At 55.2% G+C, this 24,302-nt stretch overlaps 2 protein-coding genes across 3 annotated transcripts in view; one reads left to right on the top strand and one right to left on the bottom strand.

Annotated features, from left to right (window-relative positions):
* PCNX2 (pecanex 2) overlaps positions 1 to 18,806 on the top strand; it is a 305,854-nt gene extending 287,048 nt beyond the window's left edge. Inside the window, exons 29-35 of the mRNA XM_035008472.1 lie at positions 6,078 to 6,222; positions 6,717 to 6,947; positions 7,486 to 7,760; positions 8,450 to 8,634; positions 9,771 to 9,786; positions 15,709 to 16,141; positions 17,557 to 18,806. Coding sequence (XP_034864363.1) covers positions 6,078 to 6,222; positions 6,717 to 6,947; positions 7,486 to 7,760; positions 8,450 to 8,634; positions 9,771 to 9,786; positions 15,709 to 16,141; positions 17,557 to 17,739 — 1,468 coding nt within the window. The 3' untranslated portion in view covers positions 17,740 to 18,806. The remainder of the gene's footprint in view (positions 1 to 6,077; positions 6,223 to 6,716; positions 6,948 to 7,485; positions 7,761 to 8,449; positions 8,635 to 9,770; positions 9,787 to 15,708; positions 16,142 to 17,556) is intronic.
* Positions 18,807 to 22,625: 3,819 nt separating this feature from the next.
* Positions 22,626 to 24,302, bottom strand: part of NTPCR (nucleoside-triphosphatase, cancer-related) — a 30,001-nt gene continuing 28,324 nt past the window's right edge. For both annotated transcript variants that reach the window (XM_035008471.1, XM_035008469.1), the window contains one exon: positions 22,626 to 23,265. In XM_035008471.1, coding sequence (XP_034864362.1) covers positions 23,197 to 23,265 — 69 coding nt within the window. In that variant the 3' untranslated portion in view covers positions 22,626 to 23,196. The remainder of the gene's footprint in view (positions 23,266 to 24,302) is intronic.

The following is a 24,302-nucleotide window of genomic DNA, read 5'->3' as shown; positions in this document are numbered from 1 at the left end:
CTTCAGGAACTGGGTCAGGAAATCTACTTTCGATGTTGAATGGCTGCCTTGTGCCTGACCCCTGGGGTCCCAAGGCTGGCTTCGGGAAGCACTTTCACTGGCTAATGGCAGTTCACCCGTCGATATGGAGGCTAAGGAACACAGAAGTGTTGGGTGTTAAAACATCATGAGCTCAAATGTATTTTTATTTTTTAATTTTTTTTAGATTTTATTTTTTATTTATTTGACAGAGAGAGACACAGCGAGAGAGGGAACACAAGGGGGAGTGGGAGAGGGAGAAGCAGGCTTCCTGAGGAGCAGGGAGCCCGACTCGGGGCTTGATCCCAGGACCCTGGGATCATGACCTGAGCCGAAGGCAGACGCTTCACTGACTGAGCCACCCAGGGACCCCTCAAATGTACTTTTAAAAAGCTTTTCATCAAATCTTGCCTTTTAATGATTTCTCGCTTGGGAATTACTCTTTCATCATTTGTTTGGGATTTAGTTGAAAAAACATCACTGAAGGCCACACCCTTACTTTCCTGTTATTAGGTGGGATTCTGCAGCATAAACATCCTTTGGTTTATTTCTGAAGCTTATGCTAAAATGAGACTAAAGGTAGCAGCGAACACTTACGTACGTATGGGGGACGGTGCTCAGTGCTTGATGCGAGTTTACACATTCTGTCCTCTATGGAAGCTTGAGACATGATGAGGTAGGTACTGTTACTGGCCCCGTTTTTACAGCTGGAAAAACCAGGGCACAGAGAAGTGACTGGCGTAGTGTTTCACCATGGTGGAGTCCTGCCCAGCCTCCAGAGTCCTGTTCCTGACCACCACTCTGTGCCACCATTAACCCCGTCTACTCTGTAGGAATTCCTCAGATCGCCCCTATCCCTGCGGCAAGCATCCCCACCCTCCTCACATCCCTAAGCTTTCTTTGTGGATGGCTCCTGCCTGGGGTTGTACTGCCGAGAGCTGCTGAAGGTGCATGCTGATGTGCCTCTCGGCTCCCAAAGCTCATGGTGGTCCATGCTCAGGGATGCTCCACCCTCTGTCCTGCTGGCCCGGGCCCTCTCCAATGGGAGTTACTTCTGCCTTGTGCTCTCAATGTTCCCGCTGTCTTGAACTTGTCTTCTGCATCTTTCAGGACTCAGGCATGGGTCCCGGGGGACAGATGAATGCTGGACATTGGGGTGGATTTGTTCTCTCCCCCCACTGACCCGTGTCCATTGTCCTGAAACCACACTTGTGCACCCAGTCCCCAATGTAAAGAGATCTTAGCCAGCCCCTCACCCGGCCTCCACATCTCCCTGGACAAGCCTGATTTTAAGGATGAACACAGAAAGAAAAAGATGATAATGAGGACAAGGGACTTGCCAGTATCAACAAGTATCAGAGCCAAAATTGAAGCTTGGGTTTAGGTTTCTGGCTCCCAGCTCTTTGGGGCCATAGGTGCCTCTCTGTGTGGTACCTGAACTCTAAAATCTAGTGAAGCACCTTGATCCTACCTGAGGGATGCCATTGCTTTCTGTCAGAGTGCTCTTTACCAGGTAGGAGGTAGCTGGGATCCAGGGGCTGGTTTGATTTTAAAGCCGATGGACTAGCTTCAAGAACTAGTTCATTCTAACAGAGCCTCTGGGCTGGTCTGTAAGAAGATGGTCCAGTTACACACTCTCAACGCAAGGCTGGGTTTCCTGGATGGGTGGGGAAGCAGAAGGCAGCCGTGGCTTTGCTCTGATGCATCTTCCGTGGCATGAGATACAGAGTATTTGTTCCCACCTGTCTTACCCTCTTTCTTATCCCTTTCTGGCCTGTTTCCTCTTAAAGGAAAGGGCTAGAATAATATATCTTGTGCAAGCACCCATGAGAATGAATTGAGCTAATGCGATGGAAAGGGCTTAGTAATCCACAAACCATCAGAGAAATGGAAATTATCAACCTCTGTCTCACTTCCTGTTGCTCAGAGGTGGTGCTAGTCACCTGGACCATTGTTGTTCGTTAGTACTGGGAGTGGGAGTGGATCTTTAGCTGGAGAATATGGCTGGGGTGGTGGAATTAGCCACAAAACCAGGGCAGGTTGCTGAATTGCACAGAGGGAGTAAAGCACACGAAGGCATGCTGGGCTCCCGAGCTGGATGTGCTCTCTGAGCCTGGAGTACCGACTGAGGATGACAGGCCCAGCTCCCTATGCAGCTCCGTTACTAATCGGTAAGCACAGGGAAACCCAGCCTGCAAATCACACTTAATTGTTCGCATATGGTCTACCAGCTCTCCATTTACTGCGAGATGCGCGGCAACAGAAGGCTCTTCGCGATGCTGAGCTGTAAACACACAGTCTATGGGCCTGTTTGGAAAGGAGCGAAAATGAACAAATTAGTCATTGTTCTGGAGAGCCCACTGCAAGTCCTGCAGGAACTATCCTGGCATTAAAGTTGTTTCCCCCCGAACCCTAAAATTCATTAAGCCAGGATCCAAGATAATGACCCCATTGTCCAAAACTGGAAATCTGTAACCTCCCTCGCATGGTGCTTTTTCTCAGGAAGAGCAGCTTCTCAGCAGAGGCACGATGAACCTTTGGGCTGCATGGTTCTTTGTTGCTTTGTTGCAGCAAACCTGCCTGACTTCTCCCCACTAGGTGACAGAACACACCACCGCCCTCCTCCCTGCCCCAGTTGTGACATACAAAAAGGTTTCCAAATGGCCCCCAGGGGCCCAAATTGCCAGCAGTTGAGAACCAGTGAGAGAAGGTACAGATGAGGGATGGGCTAAGCCCATCAGTGATGTTGAACAAAAGTGGGGCTTAGAGGGGCATAAGCAACCTCAGGCTAGAACAGAGCCAGGAGGAAGACTCTGTAAATAAAGAAAGCGGAGTTACAAGATGGTGAAAACAAACAGCCTTTGCTTCGACTGGCCATCCTCAAATTGTCCTTGCTGTGAAAGGTGATGGCGAGGGTGCTGAGATGAGCAAGACCAGTTAAAGCGTAAGCCTCGGGCCGAGCTCACACACCGGCAGTGGTCGGCTCTGCAAGTGACAGCCACAGCCTCAAGCCAGAAAACAGCCTTTTCTAGAGGGGCTGGGAGCAATGGTGCTTAAGTACCAACGACCCCAGCCTCTCATCCATAGGCGTCATAGGAAGTTCATAGGAAGCTGGGTCAGGAACCAGAAAGACAAGCACAGGGAGTTCGAGCAATCAGAGTACCCAGCTTTATGGTCGTTCGTGTCTGCTGGGGCTGCAGAATCATGCCAAGCCAGAGGCTGGAACGTCTGTTCTAACGCACACATGCACACACACACACACGTGTAAACACACACACGTGCGCACACACATGCACACACGTGCACAAATGCACATGTCGTGAGAAAGGCAAGATCATGACTCCAGTCCTCGGCCTGGGGAGTGTGGGTGGAACCTTGCAGGAGAGGGGCTCAGGGCTAAGCGGGAAGCAGTGCAGACAGAGTCCCTCTCACGGAGTCAGCTGGAGGGCCAGGACACTAGATGTGTTCTCGGGTTGAGCAGCGTGGTCTTACAGCCTAAACAGTACATACCAGTCTTTTCCCTTAAAAGGAAAATGCACTCAAGCACTAGCTACTCATCATCATATTAAGGAGTAATATTTTTCTAGTGCTCTTTTTACTGAAATTTTAGCCTGCATTTAGTGCCTTGGAAGCCCATGCTTATCTCCGCACCGTGGTCTTTGGCTCTCTACGTGTGCATATGCGTCTTTAACACACGATTATACACGTGTCCAGTTTCTTCTGGGACCCGGTCTGCCTTGGCCTCTACCTAATCCCACACATCTGGACATAGTTGCCCCTGCATGGGTGATTGCCTGGCCAACAGACTCTGTGATAGAACAGGTGAGACAACATGTCTCACTACTATCCCAGGTCGGGTGGGGGGAGTTAGAGGGGGGATAGGGGGTGGCTGTTTAGTCCCCATGAAGACCAGCCTTGCTTGACTCAGATATGGTACTCTTTCCCCACTCCAGCTCTTGGCCTGGGGGTGGGAGCTCGGTATCGCTCAGTGGAATCTTAAAAAGACAAAGCACTAGGAAGCTCCAAATCCGAAACATGCTGCAGGTGTCCCAGAGACCTGGCTCTGCCCCTCAGAGCCCTCCCCAGCTCATCACATCCCTCTGCCTTCCTCCTCTTCATTCTCTTAAGGATAATGGAACACCTTTCTTTCAGGATGCCGTTACCTTTAAGGTGCTAGGGATAATACCGCCAGTCCAGTGGAATTCTGATTCAGGGTTTGTTTCCTACATTGAGAATCATTTTAAAAGAACAGCATTAGGTCTGACGTCATTTTCTCCCCCCCAAAATGACAAGCATGTGTTGCCGGGGGCCTTCGCACGGAAGGGGTGTTTTCCCTCCTGATGAGTAAGCAGTCTGTGGTTTCCCTGCACCTGCACTGAGCAAACGAGAGCCTGGCGCCTTGAACTCCTTGCTCTGCTCTCTGGTCTGCAGGGGCCACTCTGGTTATCTGGGCGAGTCCCTTAATCTTCCTTTGCCACCATCCCCATCCCCATGTCTGGAGGAGTGTTTTGTCTTCCTCTGTGTACAAGCAACATGGCATTCCTAATCCTTTTCAGAAGACCCACCCATGTCCTGCTGCTTAGCTGTTCCTTCTCAGTGCTTAGCTCCCATCTGATGACAGGGGCATTTTCGGATGTTTTCAGCCAACAGCAGGTAGTACTCATTACTGTAAAGCTTCTGCTCTTGGCATTCGCCCTGCTGCATCCCAGCCCTGCTGTCTTGTAGCTCCCTCCTCGGTGCCTCCCAGGTGGTCGCTAAAGCTCGCAGCCCCAGGAAGTCTTTGTTCCGTGAGGGGAGAGCCTTTTGAGAAGGCTGCTTCCCGGAACTCTTTCTGGAAGTTTCTGGGCTCCTCCAGACCACAGCATCCTGAGCCCCACCTGCCTAGACCTCAGCTACTTCCGTTTCCCACAGTCTGCTCTGACTCGAGTCCTCGGCATCCCTCTCAAGAGAGTTCCAGAAGGAAATTAATGATAGTGGTACGTTTTGCCACGAAATGCTAAAATAGCCATCAGTTGGAATGATTCCCCTGACGTGCCGGTCTAATGTGCTGTGTTGAATCAAAAGTCTGGCTCGGTGAGCCAACTCATTAAATCCTTACGAACAGCCATCCTCAGAGATTGTCCTTCTCACACATTTTCCTGCTCATTCTGTCCCAGTTCGGCCCTATCAGGACTGCTTTTGCTTTATACCCACCCCATAACCACCTCAGTAAGAGGCCAGGGTTGTTCAACTGAGTATACTTGTGGAAATAAAGTAGGAAGAACATCTCTTCCTGTTCCCATTGTACAGGATCCATTGCCTTCCCAAAGCTGGGTTCCCCGACGTTCATCCCAACTGTAAAGTGCCCAGACCGTGGGAGATTTCCCTTGGGTGGACTCTTGTGTTCTCGATCCAGGCAATGCTCAACTATGTGCAGGAAATGGAAGGCGAGCAGGAAAAGCCTGGAAATGGGAAAACCCGGATAATCCTGAGAAACCCTTCGGTCATTCATTTTAACAGCCCCCCCAACCCCCCATGAGGCCACTTCCACAGTCATTCACCCAAGGGTGCGGCTGGGAAGCGGATGTGCTCAGAGAATCGGAATGGCCCATTTGAAATTCTACTGGGTTTCATTTTCTTCCTCTCCACCCTGTGGTAGAATCCAGTTTTTATTACAAGTCACGTAGCCTGCCGGTGGTACTGAGAAACCAAAGGAGAACAGCACACGCTCTGGGCTGTTCCCCAGGGGGCCCTGTCAGTCACCCCCTGAGAAGGGCACCGCTGGGAGTCCTGGAACAGACCAGCCGCACGCAGAGGTTTGCAGTGACCAGGACCTGCACCCTCACTCTTGGAGCTCAACATGAGGGACTCGGGGGCAGGGGGCCACGGTTTCTGAGGCTGGCCATTCTGCCCGTTGTTGGGAGGCTCTGGGCATCGGTGCACTCCGCCTCAGACAGCGTTTGCAAGGCATGACGGTCATTCTTGACATGACAGATGGGAGCCTCAGACCTTGCTCAGAGTGACAGGTTTCTGAACACTGTTCAGTGTGAGCGAACGGTAAGTCGAACTTTGCTTTACAGCTTGGATTCTTTCCTGTATGGCCTTCACGCCCTCTTCAAAGGTGACTTCAGAATCACAGCACGAGACGAGTGGGTATTTGCCGACATGGACCTTCTGCATAAGGTTGTTGCTCCGGCCATCAGGATGTCCCTGAAGCTTCACCAGGTAAGAAAATAAAAAAGTTTTTAAAAATTCATTTTTTTAAAAAAAGGTAAGTCTGAAACATTAGGGAGCAAACAAGACATTTCAGGTCCCTTTTCTTGGCATGACATTTGTGAGTGGGTGTGTTACTTGGGTAACTAAGCATTGAGGCCAGCCAGATATTCTTGACATCAGCCAGCGGCTACTGGCCCTCGAGAGCGGCTAGCAGGTGGGGATACTGTGCTAGGACAGAAAAGGGGAACTGGCCAGAGAAAATGACATCTCAAGTGCCCAAACCTAAGCCACAAAGCTGTTTCCCTGGGCACGTTCCAGCAGTTAGGACAGTGGGAGGAGGAGGTGTCCCCTCCCCAGCTCGGGATTCGGAAGGAGAGGGGGAAGAGTCCATGTGGATGTGGGCTTGGCTCTTAGGGTCATCGGCTGAGTCACCATCTGCACACTCACCCCCGGGTCAGCTCTCTGGTCCACCCTGAGTCCGCAAACGGACTTCCTTCCTCCAGGACCAGTTCACCTGCCCCGACGAATATGAAGACCCAGGGGTCCTCTATGAGGCCATCCAGTCCTTTGAGAAGAAAGTAGTGATCTGCCACGAGGGTGACCCGGCCTGGAGGGGCGCCGTGCTGTCCAACAAGGAGGAGCTGCTCACCCTGCGGCACGTGGTAGACGAGGGCACAGACGAGTACAAGGTCATCATGCTCCACAGGAGCTTCCTGAGCTTCAAGGTTATCAAGGTACAGTGGCCCTATCTCCCGGCTGGTACCAGCGCTCGCGTCCCTGGGCCAGCTTCTCTTTCAGGGACACGGTCTTGGGGGAGCAGAAGTGGGCCAGGGGGCCAGGGTCATTCCCGCCCCTGAGAACTAGTGTGTAGGCAGGGGCTTTGGCAAGAAGTCCTGGTAGACGCCCATGTAGATGAGGGTCAGGATCTGGCTTATTTGTAAACACTTTCTAGTTCTCTAAACTTCCAGAACTTTAATAACCTATTCCTGGACCTGAAGGCTTTCTAACCAGTATTTCTTCTCTTTGTATTGCTTCAAACACTGGATCGAAAACAACAACTTTCTTTTTGCCCTGTTTCCCCATGAAAGTGGCATCATACCCATCTTCTAGGACCGCTCTTCTGGCCTGACCGTGGAAACGGCTTCAGGCCAGAGTGGTGTAGTCACCGATATTCAGACCCACAGCCCTGCTCACGGTCTGTAGGGTAAAACCAGCAGACTGAAAACACGCGCCGTCATCCGCTCTCCTCCCCGTTCCTTCCCTGACCCACAGGTTAACAAAGAATGTGTCCGTGGCCTCTGGGCCGGCCAGCAGCAAGAGCTCATATTCTTTCGCAACCGCAACCCAGAGCGTGGAAGCATCCAGAACAACAAGCAGGTCCTCCGAAACTTGATTAATTCCTCCTGTGACCAGCCTCTGGGGTACCCCATGTATGTCTCCCCGCTAACCACGTCCTACCTAGGGACCCACAGGCAGCTGCAGAGTGTCTGGAGCGGCCCCGTCACTTTGGACGGCATCAGGACGTGGTTCCGAACCAAGTGGTTAAGGTAGGCCTTTCCCACCCAGGCCTTCATCCAGATGCTGGGGGTGGGGGGCGCATGTAGAGGTCCCCCATTTCTGGTTAGAGTTTCACTGTTGACCACCATTTCCACGTACGATGAAAACTGCTATTCCCAAGTGGCCTAACAGGTCATTTGTCTCCACAAGCAGTTTCAGGGGATGAGTCGGGGGGAGCCTCACACAGATGAGACTCTGTGTCCCTCACACTGGCTGAGGCTGAGGTCCAGCTCGCGTTCCTGCAGAGGTTGTGGGTCTGCAGGAGTAACTGTTCCACCTCTGTCAGGGAGACCAGGCCTGAACCCCCCCACCCCCCCCCACCCCGGCGTGCGGCTCTCATCCAGTAAGCCCTCTGCCTGCTTGTGGAAAGGTCTCGGGTTAGCTGGAATGGATTCGAGGAGGAGCAGCCGCGGAGTGTGGCGGAGCTGCTCATCACGGGCCCCAGAGCCCAGGGTTCTTTCGGAAGGGCAGGGCTGTAGCTTATTCACCCCAGGGCAGTTTGTTCATTTACCACGCACTGGCATTTAGGGACCAGGAGCCCCCCTCTCCCCTGCCGCCCAGGCGTGCTGCTCACCCGTGGAGCGCAGTCTTCCACCCTGACTCCGACTTGGGTGGGGGGCGGCCCTGGAGGGGGTAGGAATGTCTGCTGAGAGCGCTTGAGGTCCCTCTCCCCTCCCAGGGTGCGCAAGGGCTGTGATTCTGGCCAGGGAGGCGCCGGCAACATTGAAGACGTGGACGGGAGGGCTGCCCCCTCTGCAGGCAGCGGCCGCGCTCCGGGCGGCGAGAACCAGGAGAGCAGCACGGAACAGCCCGGAAAAAATGGGACCCACCACTGGTCGCCCCGCGAAGGGACACAGAGGACAGGTGGGTGCAGCGGGGCCTCAAGGTTACTGATCGAAGCTCCTTTGGTCCCAGTGACCAACGCCACAGGTGATGCTGTATTCTAGCCTGCAAGAGCTCCTTCTTGCAAAAAGAAAATAAATCAGGATTGGGCCAAAGGATGCCCCAAATTTACTGACTCTGCTCGCAAAAAAACTCTGTTAGACTCAGGTTTTTTCCTTTATCCATCTCTTGTCTATTACCGTAGCCAGCCATCTGTCTGTCCATCTGTCCACTGGCCACTCCCTCCATCCCACCTCTCCCTCATTCGGTGGCCATTGGATCGTGCGCCTTCTGTGTCTGGCAGTGCTGTAGCTACTGATCCAGGCTGGCGTGTGCATCCCTCTGAGAGGGGATCCTCTCCCTCTCTGAGTCTGTGGGCCTCCTGCTCCCCCATTCCTGCTTCTCTCTGGTTCCCACCTCCCCCACGTACACCTGACATTTCAGAGGGTAACAAAAGAGGGGAAAAGGGATGCCAGCAGATGGGATGGAGGAGGCGCACTGGTCCACGTTTGGGATGAGTTTAAAGTCTAACATCAATTTTAAACTAATGCCCACCTAGTTAGGCTCACCCAGATGGATGAAGTTCCAGAACCTGCTCCACAGGGGACGGCTGGGTTAGGAAAGTTGACACTGAGGGCTCGCAGAGGACATACCAGGTGGATGGATGCAGGAGAGGCAGATGCTCTGTCCTGGTTCCCGCCAGCACATCAGTGCTTGGCTTTGCGCTTTGCAACCTGTGAGTGATTCCATCTTTTGGCCTCAGTGCTTCCTCACCGTCCAGAAGCCTTCATTAAGTGCCTCTGTGTGCCTGTCCCACGGGCCAGCTCTGCACCCAGTGAGTTAGCAAGGGACAGTCTGTGCCTCCTGGAAGTGCCCTAGGCAAGCCTGAGGATTTAACTGCAACAGGATTTACAGAAAACACGGGCAAGACGGAAGATAGATAGACAGCTGATAGATAGAAAGAAAGAAATGAAGAAAGAAGGAAAGAAAGAAAAAAAGAAAGAAAGAAAGCTGATAGTAGAATAATACAGATACATAGGGAGGTAGAGAGAGACGCAGGTGACTGATGGATGAACAGATAGATGAGACCGAGAGATGGAAAGATGGAAGCTAGGAAGGAAGAGAAGAAGGTAGGTAGGGAGAGAGAGGGAGATGGGTAGCTGGGCAGAGTGGCTGGTGTTACCTGCTCCTGCCTGCAGCCAGCTGCCCTGAGGGCTGAGCAGAGCCCCTGCCTGGCCAGAGGCCTCAGTGCTCCAGACTCACTCTCAGGCTGGGAGTGTCTTACTGCTTCGTTAACACTTATTGCTGCATGAGCAATGTGAAGTTTCAGAATCACTGAAGCGATTTTCCAGATGGGAAAATGCAAGGTAGCTTCCAAATGGAGAAATGCCTGCGCACTTGGCACGTCTGTCCAGGTGACTTGTCTGCACCAGAGAAAGTCTGGAGTCGGGGGAGGGGGCTGGGATTGGGCTGGAGGAGGCCCGAGCTCTTAAAGAGTTGGAGGCCGGTGTGCTGGACGAGCCTGGGACCCCGTGAGATGCCTCTTCCCTTTTTTACGAGTAAAAAGGGGCCAACGCTGCTTGGCCTGGCAGACGTGTCCCTCCCTAGTGTCCCTAGTGTCCCTCCCTCCCCTCAGGACCCGGACACCCTGGGTAGTGAATGTTCTTCCCATTCACAGCCAGAGGCCTGCAGCTGGGAGCCCATACAGATTTTTGTGGCAGATGTTGGAGCAGGATCTTCCAGAGCCCAGACCAGCTGTTAATTTTTCATTATTGCTTCTTAAAACGGCTCCTACTGAGGTCACTCCTGGCTTTCTGTGCTCTACACTGTACCGAGGCGGGCCTGGGACGTCAGCCACAGGCCTGGGCTCCCAGCACACGTGACCGCCAGTCCCCACCTGCAGCGCGAGGCTGCCTCAGGCTCTGAGACCCGCTGCCGTCTTGCTCAGGGGCTTGATGGAGCCCACAGCCAAGCACCAGTGGCTTTGAAGCCATCTGCCTTGCTGCTGTCCCCTCTGTTGTGTGCCCACCTGCCCGCCCGCCAGGGTTCTATCAGGCGCACCCCTGCAGCAGTGATAAATCGTAATAACAAGTAACAGTTCCCCAGCCCTCACTGCTGCCCAGTGTCATCCTGCGTGCTTTCCAAGTGCAGATTCTCTGGTCCTCACCGTGACCCAACGAGAGAGGCCCTCCCTGTCTGCATCTTGTAGCTGAGGAGACAGGGCACAGAGAAGTTAAGTCACTGCCCAGAGTCACCCAGCGGGGATTCAGACAGACCCAGGCAAGACGAGCCCAGAACCTGCCATCCTAACCACCGTGCATGGTCCCGTCACTCTGGCCCTGCAGACGCTGCGTCACCTCATCAAGTGCCGCCGTTGTCCCCAAGCCCAGGATCGAGCTGATGGAGCCACCATCCCGCACCTGCTCCAGCCCTCCTTCTGGCCCACGAGCAGGCAAAGCAGACACCCAGTTCTGGGGAGAGCAGCCAGCCGCCTTCCTTTTTGTCCCTGCTGTCCCCACAGGCCTGCCCTGTGTCCACAGGTGGACAGACCTACAGAAGGAGGGCGTGGCCCCCTGCAGAGGGGCAGAGGGCTGGGAGGGACAGGGGCCATGGCCCGAGGCCTGCCCACCCTTCCCCGCTTCGACCACGGGAAGAACCTCTCTCTTGCTCTCCTGCTCTCTCGGGCCCTGCTCCCAGCCCCGACAGCGGCACGTGATCATAAGTCTCCGCCTTGCCGCCGGAGGGGTGTCATTTTGGACCGTTCACATCAGCCTTCACCCCCTCACTCAGCCTCTGATCAAATGCCACTTGGAGAGGCTCCAGCAGGCAGGCCCCCAGCAGGTCAGGGCCGGGGAGCTGTCCGCCGCCCCTGGGCTGGGTGAGATGGGGCAGGGGCAGAGGGGCCCTTGGGCTCCGTGGGTGCTCCTATCCAGACCTGCAGACGTTAGCGCCAGCCACACCATGCCCCATCTCTACCCTGCTGACAGCCGCAGGAAGGCCCAGCATCCACCCTGGGAGGGGAGCCCGGGCAAGTGGTCCGTGTAGGCTCCGGATCTGGGCCTTGAATCCTGAGTGCCAGGTGCCCTGCACAGAGCTCTAGGCAGGAGTGTGTGGGAGCGGGTCGGCTTGTCCCTTGTTCCCATGGCTCCCTGGTCCTGTGGGGGGAGGTGGACGGAAGGAGGACCTGTGTAGGGCCCTCTAAAGTGCCAGCTAGGTGGCCGCTCAGCGGGATGCCCCCCCCCAAACTCTGAGAGCTGAATTCCACCACTGTCACTGAGGCTTCCCTTAGGGCTAGACACTGGGTCCTATTGCCATGTAACCAGCATCTGTTCATCACAGCCCAGACCACTAGCACCAGGAGCTGCTGATCCTGTTGGCTTGTCCTTGGTGCCCTAAGCCCCCTGCCCAAATCTCCCCAGGGCCCAGCTTTACGTCTTTCAGGAGTTCTCCAGGAACCCTAGTTGTGGACACACTCCTGGTGATGCCTTGGGGACAGGACTCTGGCCACATGGAGCTGGCACGGTCCTGGGAAGAAGAGGGACCCCAAAGGGCAGCTGAGGACCAGACCCCTGGTCTCCCACAGGCGGCTACCACCCCTAGAGCATCCAGGCTGTGTCTCTGGAGGCAGCCAGGATCCCCAGCTGGTCTGCTCAAGGGTCCAAGTGCTTCAGAGGGGCCACCCTTTCCAACCATTTGGATTAGCGTTCCCAGGGGGGCCCAGTGAGCTGAGGGAAGCTGGGGGTCATGGGTCCCAGACAAGAGATGGCGGGGATCACCCCCCCTCTCCGCCTCCCCACCCCGGCTGAGCTCTGGCTGATGCGGGGAAATCTGGGGGCATCCTGGCAGAGTGGGTCTCTCAAAAGAAATCTAGAAAGGACCAAAATGGGTACACGAGAGGGACAACCTGCCTCTCCCACACTCAGGACGCAGACACCTCTCCCTCCTGCCCCCTGGAAAAGTTCAGTGTCACCTTCTTTTTTACTACCACGTGGTTGAAGCCATACAGGGCTATTTGCCACCTTCCGCGGAGGTTCTTTGCACCTGCTCGCTCCCTGTGGGCAGTACAGGATAGGACCCTTGTCTCTTCTCTCCCCGTCCCTTGGCAGTTAGAAACACGCGCCGTCTTGTGAGCCCCATGTCAGAGCCCCAGGACTCGGGGGACCAAAGCACAGGAAGGCAAGAGCTTCCTGAGGCTTCCGTGCTGTGTACCCTTACACCTGGTAAACAGCAAGTGCCCGCAAGTGCCTGCGGCACCGGGGGAGAGCACACCCAGCTGGGCCTCCAAGGTCTGGCCGGGACCCCTTCCACCCACCTCCTCTTTGGCCGATATGGATGGCATGGGCACCCAGGGAGGGTTTCTGGCTCAGAGAGGGCTCAGGGCACAGCGTTTTCCATTCCTGAGGTCCTGTGTGCAGAAGCCCCAAGGTCCCAAAGACAGGAGGCCCCGAGAAGGAGCCGCTCTTGGGGAGCGGCAGCCCCACCTGGCTGGCTGGCTCTGCCCCTCGGACCTGCTGCTGAGATCTTTCCATGAGTCGCAGCCAGTGGTGGGAAGCCACCCACCCACCATGCCCAGCAGGCCAGCATTTCCCATCCCCAAGGGACTGTGTCTTCTCTGGCTTCCTCTCCCTCCGTGCAGCTGAATCAAAGCCCTGTGCCCACATGAGTGGAGACCACAGCTCCCAGAAAGGAGGCCAGGAGCCTGCCCAGCCAGCGCGGGGTCGTTAAAGGCCGTTCGCCAGTCAAGGGGAGGTGATTCCTGTGCCCCGATCTCTGGCCTTGGCCTGGAACAACAGGAGAATCCCTGACCCAGCTCCCCGCCCCAGAGGCCGCCCTCCCGTGCACAGTGAGGGCCTAAGGGCAGCCTGCAGGTGCACACCCCGGGGGTCTCAGCCTCTAGGGCACAGCATTTTCTAAGCTTCCCAAATGGTTCTAATGGCCAAGGATAAGAAGCCCTGTCCCCATGCTAAAGTTCCCAGGGCTAACTCTGCACCTAATCGGGGATTTAAGAAGCTCTAAGGCTCAGTGTGAGGTCAGTTTTGCAGGCTGGTCCCAGCTGTCCCTTCCTGCCAGTCCATGTGCTGAACCTGTGGGGACGATGCAGTCATTGTCACTTCAAGGGGGCCAGGAGGGCAATGGCCCGTACCACACACTACCACAAAGCAGACAGTGACCACCCATGCGCTCAGTACCGGGCGGGAGGGAGGCCCCCGGGGGGTCGAGGAAGAGGGCTGGCCTCTCTGAAAGGGCACGACCGAGAAGCTGAGCCGGGTAGCAATGATGGAACCGTCTGAAGGGTGAACGTGAACCAAATTCTAAGAAAGGGATCTTGCTTTATGCGGCCCAAGCTCAACTCCCATGACTGGGGCCGCACCTGTTCCTTGACTCATTTCCCAGCTGCACGTCCCAATCCTGGGCCTGGGGTCCTGCTCAGGCAGGAGCACTGTCCCCAGCCTGCCACCCTGTGCGTCTGCTGGCCCTGCTGTGCCCAGCACTCACCGTATGGCCTCAACTTTGGCCCGACAGCCTACCATCTTCTTGCCTCGCTACAAAGTAGATGTCCCAGCTGGGACGGGACTGGTCCCTATTGGAGAGGCTGGTGACCTCCTTGCCGAAAACAGTCAGGAATTCCTCGCTAATCTGAATCCCAGATTGGGGAGGAAGACTCCACCCTTCAGCTGGGGAGGATGTGCACCATGGCCTTCCAGACAACCATCTGAGATGAGAGAATGGTGCCAGGCTAATGAACCAAGAAGGGTAATTTTTCTGGTATTTCCAAAACCCAGGTTCTGAGGAGGTTTTCCGGGGAAATACTCATAATCTGATAATGAAGTAATTGGCAAAGTAAGTTAAATTATCAAATAATGATCCTGGGTAGCACAAATGCATTTGCATGGCTTGCTTACTCGTTCCACTTGCAAAATTAATTTAGAAAAAAATCAAGAACCACAATAACAACAGAGAGCAACAAGAAAGTCTGAAGCAAGGAAATGAGGGGAGGTACCCCTGTCTTGCCTTGAACATAGACCATTCCCCTCTGACATACAGATGGGTCTTTGTCCCCTGGTTTTTGGAATTAGCTGAGAAGTTCCCCCACCAAGCGCGGGTGGTCTGCGATCCAGCATCAAAATCACCGACTTGCGGATGAATGTGGAGTATTTTTGGACAGCAATCAGCATTACCGTATAAATCACAAACAGATGTTTGGCCTTGTCGAACTCTGGATAAACTAACAAATCACCGTCTCTGCTAATTGTGACTCGTCAGGGTCCCTTTCCTCCCCGTGTTTCCCTGTGTAAGAGTAACTTAGCTCTGCAGCAGGGATCGGCCAGATGGGCCCCAGCTCCCGGTGAGAGCCCCGTGCCGGCGGGGGAGGGGGCTGCCCACACTCATCCCTGTCCTGTGGGACTGTGAGCAGCACCATGGGGGGCGCCCCCCGGGGTCCCAGCGGGCAGGCAGGAGGCAGGAGAGATCGGGTGGGGACACCTGTGTGGAAACGGGCACCCCACCATCTCAGCATCCACATCGCACTAAGGTCCACATGAGGCAGAGGGCCCTTACAGCCAAGAAGCCGCTGGCGGGGAGGAGTGGGGCTGGAGGGGACCCCTGGAATCCCCATATTAACGCATGTTCCCTAAAGAGTTCTCTCTCAAGGACATGTCAATTCTCGGGACCTCCTTTAGACACACGTAAGTAAATTAGAATCGCCAGATGCACAATTAATCATTTGGGCTGAGGTTGAACGTGAGAAAATGCACGGGACAGTGCCCAGGGGCTCACCCCTGCACCCCCTGTATTCTTACCGATGGAATGCCTAATTGTGGAAGCTTTAGGAGACACGTCGATAAGGCACTTGCTAGAACTGTGACCTCACTGACCGCTCCCTTCAAAGTCATAGCTGAACATTAGAGCCTGGTGATTCCCGATACTTCAGTTATGCGACCGAGCATTCTAGCGAGCGCACGCTTTCCTCCCCCTGCTTCCCTACAGAGCTGCATGGGTAGGCTCCTTCTCCCCTCTGCTGTGGCAACCTGTTCTGCTCTCTTCTAAAGGCAGAAGGAGTCAGTCTGTCCAGGCCCCTGGGGCGTTATGCCAAAGGCCGGTCACGCTGAGCTCGTCCGGCCCGATCCTAGAAAGCCACCAGGCCTTCCTGCAGACGTCCACGTCGGTCCACGAGTTGGCCCAGAGGCTCTCAGGCAGCCGGCTCTCCCTACACGCCTCGGCCGCGTCCCTGCACTCGCAGCCCCCGCCCGTCACCACCATGGGCCACCTGAGCGTCCGCGAGCGGGCCGAGGCGCTGATCAGGTCCAGCCTGGGCTCGTCCACCAGCTCGACCCTGAGCTTCCTCTTCGGCAAGAGGAGCTTCTCCAGTGCCCTGGTCATTTCTGGACTCTCTGCTGCGGAGGGGGGCAACACCAGCGACACCCAGTCGTCCAGCAGCGTCAGCATCGTCATGGGCCCCTCGGCCAGGGCCGCCAGCCAGGCCACACGGGTAAGGGGCTCGGCCGGCGGGGGCCAAGGCAGGTGTGCGGGCCTCTGGCCTGACGCCCGGCCGTCCGGCCGCCTGTAGACTCCCATCGCCTCGTCCACGGGGTTCCCTGAGTGACACACGCCGGGTAGCGCTAGACAGGGGGTGTCCTGGCTGTGCGCAGAGGCAGACAAGTATGCAGCGCACGTCCCGTAGGGGCCCGGGTCACAGTGGGCGGTACTGGCGGGTGCCCGATGCCCACGCTCAGCAGAACTGCTACCCCGAGCCCTGAACCGGGGAGGGGAGCGGGAATGTTCTCTGCAGATCCACAGAGCAGGAGCCTGTTCTGCTTCAGGCTCTTTTCACATCACCCTGGCCTGAGGGACAGGAGAGGACTCACGCCAGCCCTGGAGTTAGATGCTCGCAGATTCCTAGCGCCAGATTTCCAACTGCCAGGCGTCCTCCCGCTTGTGTGTATGTGAACCTCAGAAAGAGACAGGTGGAAGGCCTTCCCCTAACTACACGGTGACTTATGCAGAGCTCCATGCTAGCTGATGTTGGGTCACACTTGAGCTTCGTCAGAGAGGAAGGAAAGAAGGAAGTAAAGAGACCCCCGGCCCTTCCCTTCAGTCGGGAGGGAGAGACCGGGAGGCACCGGGCATACATGGGTGTCACACCGGAGGTGTCGCGTGCCCCTTCTGCAGGCTCACACCTTCTCCAGCCAGAGGCTGACGCTCTTTGCAGAGCACAAGGGTCACCGCCTGCCCGGCTTCGGTTCGGGGTGGGTTACTTGGAGGTGGAGGCTGGGGGCCACACCCCCAGGGGAAGCTCCACAGGCAGGGGCCAAGGGCAAGCAGGCTGCTGCCCTCAGGAGCTTTAGCTAGGTTAATTAGGTAACTACACGTCTAAACAAACTTCCTTCTGTGTTTCCATTTCCTCAGAAAAAAATGCACAAAATCACACACATTTCTCGTCCTCCCCCCACCCCCGCCAGTCTGTTTAAGATATCATCTGTGGGTGTGCGTCTGGGATTCTGGCAAGTTCCCGCAGGACAATAGGGTCCCTGGCACTCTGAGCACCGGGATTACTGTTGGGGCACCAGCCTGCCGGACTTAGGGTTTCCGCCAGGGGTCAATGCGTCCGTGTGTTTGGGGGGCACTGGCCGGACCCCAGGACGTGCAGGCACACAGTGACCTCTTACCCGAGGGCATGTCCATCACCTGGGGGAAGGTCCCCGGGTTCAGAGCCCCCAACCCACCCCGGCACGGTACACCCGTGCCTTCATCCTTTCGGCGGAGGCCAGCCCCGCGGGCCCCCACACCGGCCCTCAGACCCCCTGCCACACGGGCGGGCGGGGTAGGCCACCCCCGCGGCGGCCGCTGGTGGTCAGAAGCGGCCTTACATGTTTGCTGAGGCTCCCTGCTTCTCTCTCTCTCAAGCACTTCTCTGAGCCGTGTGAACCCACCGAGGCCACCGAGGCCACCGAGCAGGGGCAGCGTCGCGACCACCGTCCGGCTGGGCCCGTGGCAGAGAACGGGGCACTGCTGTGCAGGAGAGCCAGCCAGGAGGACATGGGCCTGGACGACACGGCCTCCCAGCAGAGTGCTTCGGAGGAGCAGTAGGGGCAGGGGCTGGAGGGGGGCCCTGCTCTGCAGCCGTGAGAGCCGCTCTAGCAACCCGAGGGACGCTACCTCAGGTTCTCGAAGGACGTCTCCCATGGCGATGGAACACGTGACAGCACACCTCCCTCCCCTCCCCGCCCCCCCACCCCCAGAGCTCCCGGGCGTGGCACGCACAACTTCCAGAATTTGAAAATTCTAACAAAAACCAGGTAACAGCTTAAAACAGCTAGAGTAAATAGAGCGCCTAAGTCCCTCTTTCCTGCCCTGAAGAAAATAAGACAACTGCATGTTAACCGATTGGCATTTTGGACATTCCCGTAAACCACGTTCAAGACGCAGTGGGGTTCCATCGCCGCGTAAAGAAAACCTCACCTCTTCTAGCACATTTATGCAGATGTTAAGTATAAGCCAACGGCAGCTTTACGGAAACGTGGTAGTGCATGCAGTCATGTCTACACTCTACTAGTGACCCGAGTGTAGACATCGAGTCCTGTGGGAGCGTGGAAAGCCATCCGGACTCACATGACGCTCCCCATGAGTCAGGCCTGTCTCGCCCGGCGCGCCTGTCCACTCGCAGGAATGTTCGCTTGTTTTCCGAGCCAAGCCATCCTTCCCGTGTCATAGAACACTCGCACACACCTTTGTTTGGGGAATTAAAATGTTTACAGTTATGGCTGTGTCCGGTTGTGTGAGTTCTGGGGTATCCTTTACTGTGAGCATGGCGTTTGGGCAAATTCTGGGACCTTCCCCAAGTGGAGCCTGTCACTGGGGAAAGCAGAAACCTGACTTCTTGTGGATGTACGGGAGGGTGAGGGGGTCCTGAAACACAGTCTATGAAGAAGAGCATCACTGACCTGGTGAACCATCCCTTCTGGAAAGACAAGAGCTAGAAGTAAGTCATTTTGGGGATAGTCCCACGACTTTCTTCAAGGTATCTAGGATTTGAAGTGTGGGGGCTAGGGGAGGGCACAGCCGAGAATTTCTTTCCCCCTGGAAGCAGATGGTAATTTTTTTTCAAAGTAAGGATTGCCAATTAATAATAATAGGTGGGCTCTGTAATCAGAGACACTGTGCATCATTCTCAAATCAGCCATCCCTGGAGATGCAAAGTTGGTTATTATTGATTGAAATGCAGGTGTCTGTCTAAGGAGAAGCTGATAGAACCTCATGGCAGTTCTCTAAGTCGGCCAAACCAAACTTGGCTGGCAGTCCCTGAAATCCTCTTGGGCAACTTTATAGCCAAGCCCTAAGGACCAGCCCTGAGCTGTAAGCGTGACCTCCCCACAAAGGGCATCTCCTTGAATTAAGTCAGCCTGTTTCGGGCTGACCACCCTCTTGGGCACCCAGAAGTAAGAAACCCAGAAAGCCACTGCGTTCCACAGAAAATGGATCTCCTGACAGAACTGGAAAACCAATAGGTCGAGAAACAGGAATGCAGATGAGAAGCCAAAGTGCTCTGGATGCATGTCACTCCGCTCGAGATTCCTGAGCTGCTTCTCTAATCAATGACCCGATGGCTTATCTGGGTCATCTCAGTGCAAAGGAAGCAGACAAGGACGGTCCTGGTTTGTCAACAACAGTAAGGCCCAAGTCCTCCGATCCGAATACAAGTCTGCACTGTCTGAGAGAGTAAAACCGTCTTGGGTGTGCATGCTGGGAGTGCGTACACACACACACACACACACACACACACGTGCACGGGTGTGTGTGCCCCCAAAGGGAAAGATGGGGTTGGATGCGCTTCTGGACCCGCATGCCTGTCAGCAATGCAGTCACGCTTTTTCTCTACATTGTGGTAAAGAACCTTATATTTACAACACGTGAGCCTGTTTGTTTTTATTTTGAGAGGACGCATGCGCGGGTGGTGGGGGTGGTGCAGAGGGGAAGGGAGAGAATCTGAAGCCTGATCGGGGCTCCATCCCACGACCACAAGATCATGACTCAATTCGAAACCAAGAGTTGGGACATTTAACCGACTGAACCACCCAGGTGCCCTAATACACACACACACACACACACACACACGAGCTTGTTAATCTGATCTTCAGCCAGGCAGCTGTTTATCAGGGTGTTCCTTGCAAGAGACTGGATTCACCCCCATTTAAAAGAAATATTCCTAAGGTGACACCTCCTGCTGGGGCAATTTAAACGTGCTGCAGCCTACAACCGCAGAGTTATTTTCTGCATTTGGACACGGAACAAAATTGTTTCTCCTCTAGAAATGATCTAAAAACTGTAGTGCTTGGTTTTATATAAATCATGGGGCTAATCTGGCATTATTGATTCTAAATTTTGCACTGGGTGCTGAGACCATCTGTTCGGCAAGTAGTTTTCTAAAATCACTGGATGCTCCAGCTTCTCCTTGCCCGTAAAGTGTGCAATGCGAAGACCCTGTATACTCAGCCCCTTAGGCCTTCTCCACTGCCTGGGGGTTTCGTCCAAGTCATTATGCTCCAGGGACATGGCACCTGACACCAACGTGCATGCACGCACACGTGTGCGATCTTCCCAGACACAACCCTCATGAGCTCCGAGACAGACAGGAAGAGAAAGAGGAAAAAGGCCCATTCCACGTTTTCTGGGCCACCGTCGCCCCCCACCTTGCGCCTGATGACTTGAGGACTGGGAATGGAGTGAGCCATGTACATCAGCCATGACACTCAGATGACAGTCTTTGCATTTGAAAACTTGTCCATCCCTGCACTTGTGCTTATTCGGAGGTAAAAAGAAATCGTTTTCTAAACGTGTGTGGTAAGTGGCTGGGGGTACAGTCCGCTCTGGGGGAAGAGGAAGGAAGGATCTCGTAGACTCATTCTCCAAATCAGTTCTGCTCTGTGCCATCCAGCCATGTTATTCCAGCTTAAGTTCGTCATACAGCAGTGCATATGTCCATCTCGCGCTTTCCAAAGTGAATTCTTCCTTCCAGTTGGCCTCGGACCCAACTGTCTGCTAAGTGTCTGGGTTTGCCTGGAGAGTAGGCATTTCAAACTCAGGAATAAATGAGAACTGCTGGGGGCGCCTGGGTGGCTCATTCGGTTAAGCGACTGCCTTCGGCTCAGGTCATGATCCTGGAGTCCCGGGATCGAGTCCCGCATGGAGCTCCCTGCTCGGCAGGGAGTCTGCTTCTCCCTCTGACCCTCCCCCCTCTCATGTGCTCTCTCTCTCTCTCTCAAATAAATAAATAAAATCTTTAAAAAAAAAAAAAAAAGAGAACTGCTGACGTCAGCCTGTCCTTGCCACCACACCCCTTCCTCTCCGAGAGCGCCTCACGTCAGGGAGCGGCTCCCGCAGGGATGGTTGGATGTGCGCTTGGCTCCTCCTCTGGTCCTGGCCTGGCTCCGCCTCTTCCTCCTTTAAACCTCAGCAGAAAGCCCATCCTTTCTGAGGCCCTGAGTCAGAGTTATTTGTGAATTCATCCTATTTCATACCACAGACGAGGGGGCTTAAACAGCACTTACTTCTCATGGTTCTGGAGGCTGGGAAGCCCAAGATCAAGGCGCCAGCAGATTCGGTGTCTGGTGAGGGCCTGCTTCCGGGTTCACCGACCCCCCCACCCATCTTCCCGCCATGACCTCACAGGGCCGAGGGGAGAGAGCCCTCTGGGGTTTCTTCCATAAGGGCAGTGATTCCATTCCGGAGGGCTCCACCCTCATGACCACATCCCCTCCCAAAGGCCCCACCTAACACCATCACACCGGGGGTCAGAGTTCAACATTTGAATTTGTGGGGGACACAAACATTCAGACCATAACATTATCCTTTAGTAGACGTCATTTCTTAAAATAGAGGGATGGCATCGGATACCTTCGTACATGCCCCTGATCATCCCGTTTGACCAAGTAATACAGTAATAATTTAAGGACCCTGCCATAGCGAACACTCCATGCTCTTCCAGCCAACAGCTGCTTCGGTTTATCACAGCTAAATGTCAACGCTGAGATCTGGGGGCACATGCGCTGAAAAGGACAGAAAGCATCAACACAGTGGGAGGAGTAGAAAGAGCAAGGGCTTTGGGGCCACAGGGACTTGGTTCAAACTCTCTGTCTGCCACTAAAAGCACGTGTTTCTTTACCATTAGCGAGCACGCAGGAGCTCGCAGGGCCGCGTGCATGGTGGGGGCCGCCCCGAATCTGTCCCGCTCAGCGGATGGCTGCCAGGAGCCTGCGCCGCTGGAGGCCGGTAACGGCGCCATCCGAGGGGCTCCCTTCAGCCAGGGCAGAGCAGCTGCACCAGGCCTGAGGCTGGCTCTGTCTTCAGGGGCACACAGGCGACACTTGCCCCCGGCCTGTCCCCTTTCTCAGGTCACCTGAGGCCGAGAGGGGCTCCTCTTTGGACGAGAGTAGGCTTGATGCAGGGGCCGGGCTCCCAGACCACACCTGCATGCAGTGCTCCTTCGGTCCCAGGGAGCCTGCAGAAGTCACACCAGCCCGTCGGACGTCATGAGCTCGGTCTCCCTGAACAACCCACCCGGGCGGGGACAGGGGCACAGGGCATGCCCCCTTCCCCACACTGGACCAGGCACCCTTCGTATGAGATTAGTTCATCATCTAGGAGGCCCTTCAGATGTGACCCCTCAAAGGCTTGGCAAATCCACACCAAGCTTCAGGAGGTTCCCTTGGGGGAACGACGGACCAAAGGAGCCCGTCCCGGGCTCCCGACCGCCATCCTGGCTCTGAGACGCAAGTGCTTCCCGGGCAGTGCGCCCAGCGCCCGGCTCATGGGACACCCTAGTCTAGGCTCCACACGCCTAGACTGGGCCTCGGGGACAGAAGGGGGCATGCCTGGCATGAATGCCAGCTGGGTTTGGAGCTAAGGCTCGTTGCTAAAATATCCTGGAAATTCATAGATCTTCCCCCAAAATGACCGAAAAGCACACAGGGCTCACGTGTTTGCAACCACAGCATTTAGTTTCTTTTTATTAAGCAATAAGCAATCAAATAAACAATGAGATGGCTGGGGAGGACTTAAATGGCTTTTTTCTGAAGTAACCATTTTCAAAACACCGAGTAACTCATATCCCCGTGAACTGAAGCACCTGGAGAGGGGCTTAATTTTCATAACATGCAAAATCGATTAGGTAGCGAACGCCCTTCTCCCCCTTCCCCGGAACACACGTATTAACTTCGATGGGGGCAAGTTCCATCTAATACTCTTGAAAACCATTTCTCATTTCATAATTTACCGAAATCATACGCACAACTGCAAGAGGAAATAAACAAAAACCTCTCGGCATAAATAAGCCACAGCGGATTGTTCATCTTGTCGCGCCAATCCAGCCTTCAGGCTAATTTGATCTTTTAAACATTTCATGGAGAACAGCTGTCGGGCTTTCTCTGGAAAAGCCCATCAGGTTTCGTAAGCCCGAAGGCATAAATCCTTGACAGGCGGGGCACTGATCAGGCTGGGCGCGAAGCAGCACGTTTCTTCAAGCGCACACCGCAGGGGCTCGAACGGTCTTCACTTCCAGCCGCTCTGCACACACGCCACAATATCTGGCAAAAGGTGGTTTCTGTTCTCCTTGGTGACCTGCGGGGAGAAGCAAGAGAGCAGGCTTCAGAGTCCTTTCCTTTTCCTCAATCCTCTGCTAGGCAGTATTCTCCGGGAAGAGCCCCGAAGGCCCAGAGAGGGGGAGGCGGGTTTCGGGACCGAGGGAGGAAGCCCAGCTCGCGGGTACGCTGCAGGCAGGCCAGGTCCAGTGGGATCCCAGCCCCAGCTTCTGCAAAGGGACAGCTTGGACTGTGGAAGCTTTACCCGGTGATCCGTTTTTATTTTTCTTTACGAGTACAAGGGAAGCGTTCAGACGCCACCCGGGGCTTTGGATGGTGGGCGGTCCCCCAAGTAAGGGCAGGGCCTTCCTGCTGGGCCTCCCCAACATTCACCCGTTCAACATTGATGGGGTGTCAACCAGAAACTGAGCAAGGTGCCGGGGACAGAGGGAGGACTCCATAAGGAGCCTGCAGAGCAGAACAGAGGGACAGACAAGGCCAGTGAGAACACCGATGGTCAAGGGTCCGGGAGAGAAAGTCTGCGGAGGCGCAAAGGAGCCGGGACGGGGCGGGGTGAGGAAAGGCTTCCACGCCGGTTATGCCTGAGAAGGACCCAAGCAAAGAATCCTGCAAAGACGAAGTGAGTGCATCTACCAAGCCAGTGGTCCGTGCCGGTGGGCCCTGAGAGGACAGATGGGCCTGTCTGCCCACCGCGTGCCGGGCGAACGTCTGATGAGGAGATGCATAGTGGGCTTCGCCCCCCCGGCTCCCCCACATCCACTCGCCCTCCCTCCAAGAGCACTCTGACCTCCCTCTGGGAGACGAGAGTCTAGCAAACTAGCTCTGGGTCCGGGACTGCAGGCTGGGCCCTGAAGATCCAGAGCACCTGAATCCTGAAAGGAGTGAGCTGAGCAGCCAACGGCTGGGCCCCCCTCCCATCTGTCCAAGGACGTGGTGCACCTGTCCTCGCCGTCGCTCCCCAGTAGCTCTGGTCCCACCGACACTAGGACCATCAGCTTCGCCTCCAGCTTGATGAGAAACCGCCGCACAGCCCGGGAAGGCTCTTTGTTGCTGTGC

The sequence above is a fragment of the Mirounga leonina genome, unplaced genomic scaffold, assembly GCF_011800145.1.
Source record: "Mirounga leonina isolate KUSES-001 unplaced genomic scaffold, KU_Mleo_1.0 Mir_152, whole genome shotgun sequence".
NCBI classification, from domain to species: Eukaryota; Metazoa; Chordata; class Mammalia; order Carnivora; family Phocidae; genus Mirounga; species Mirounga leonina.
Note: the sequence above shows the minus strand (reverse complement) of the source record. Positions and strands in the feature narration are given on the sequence as shown.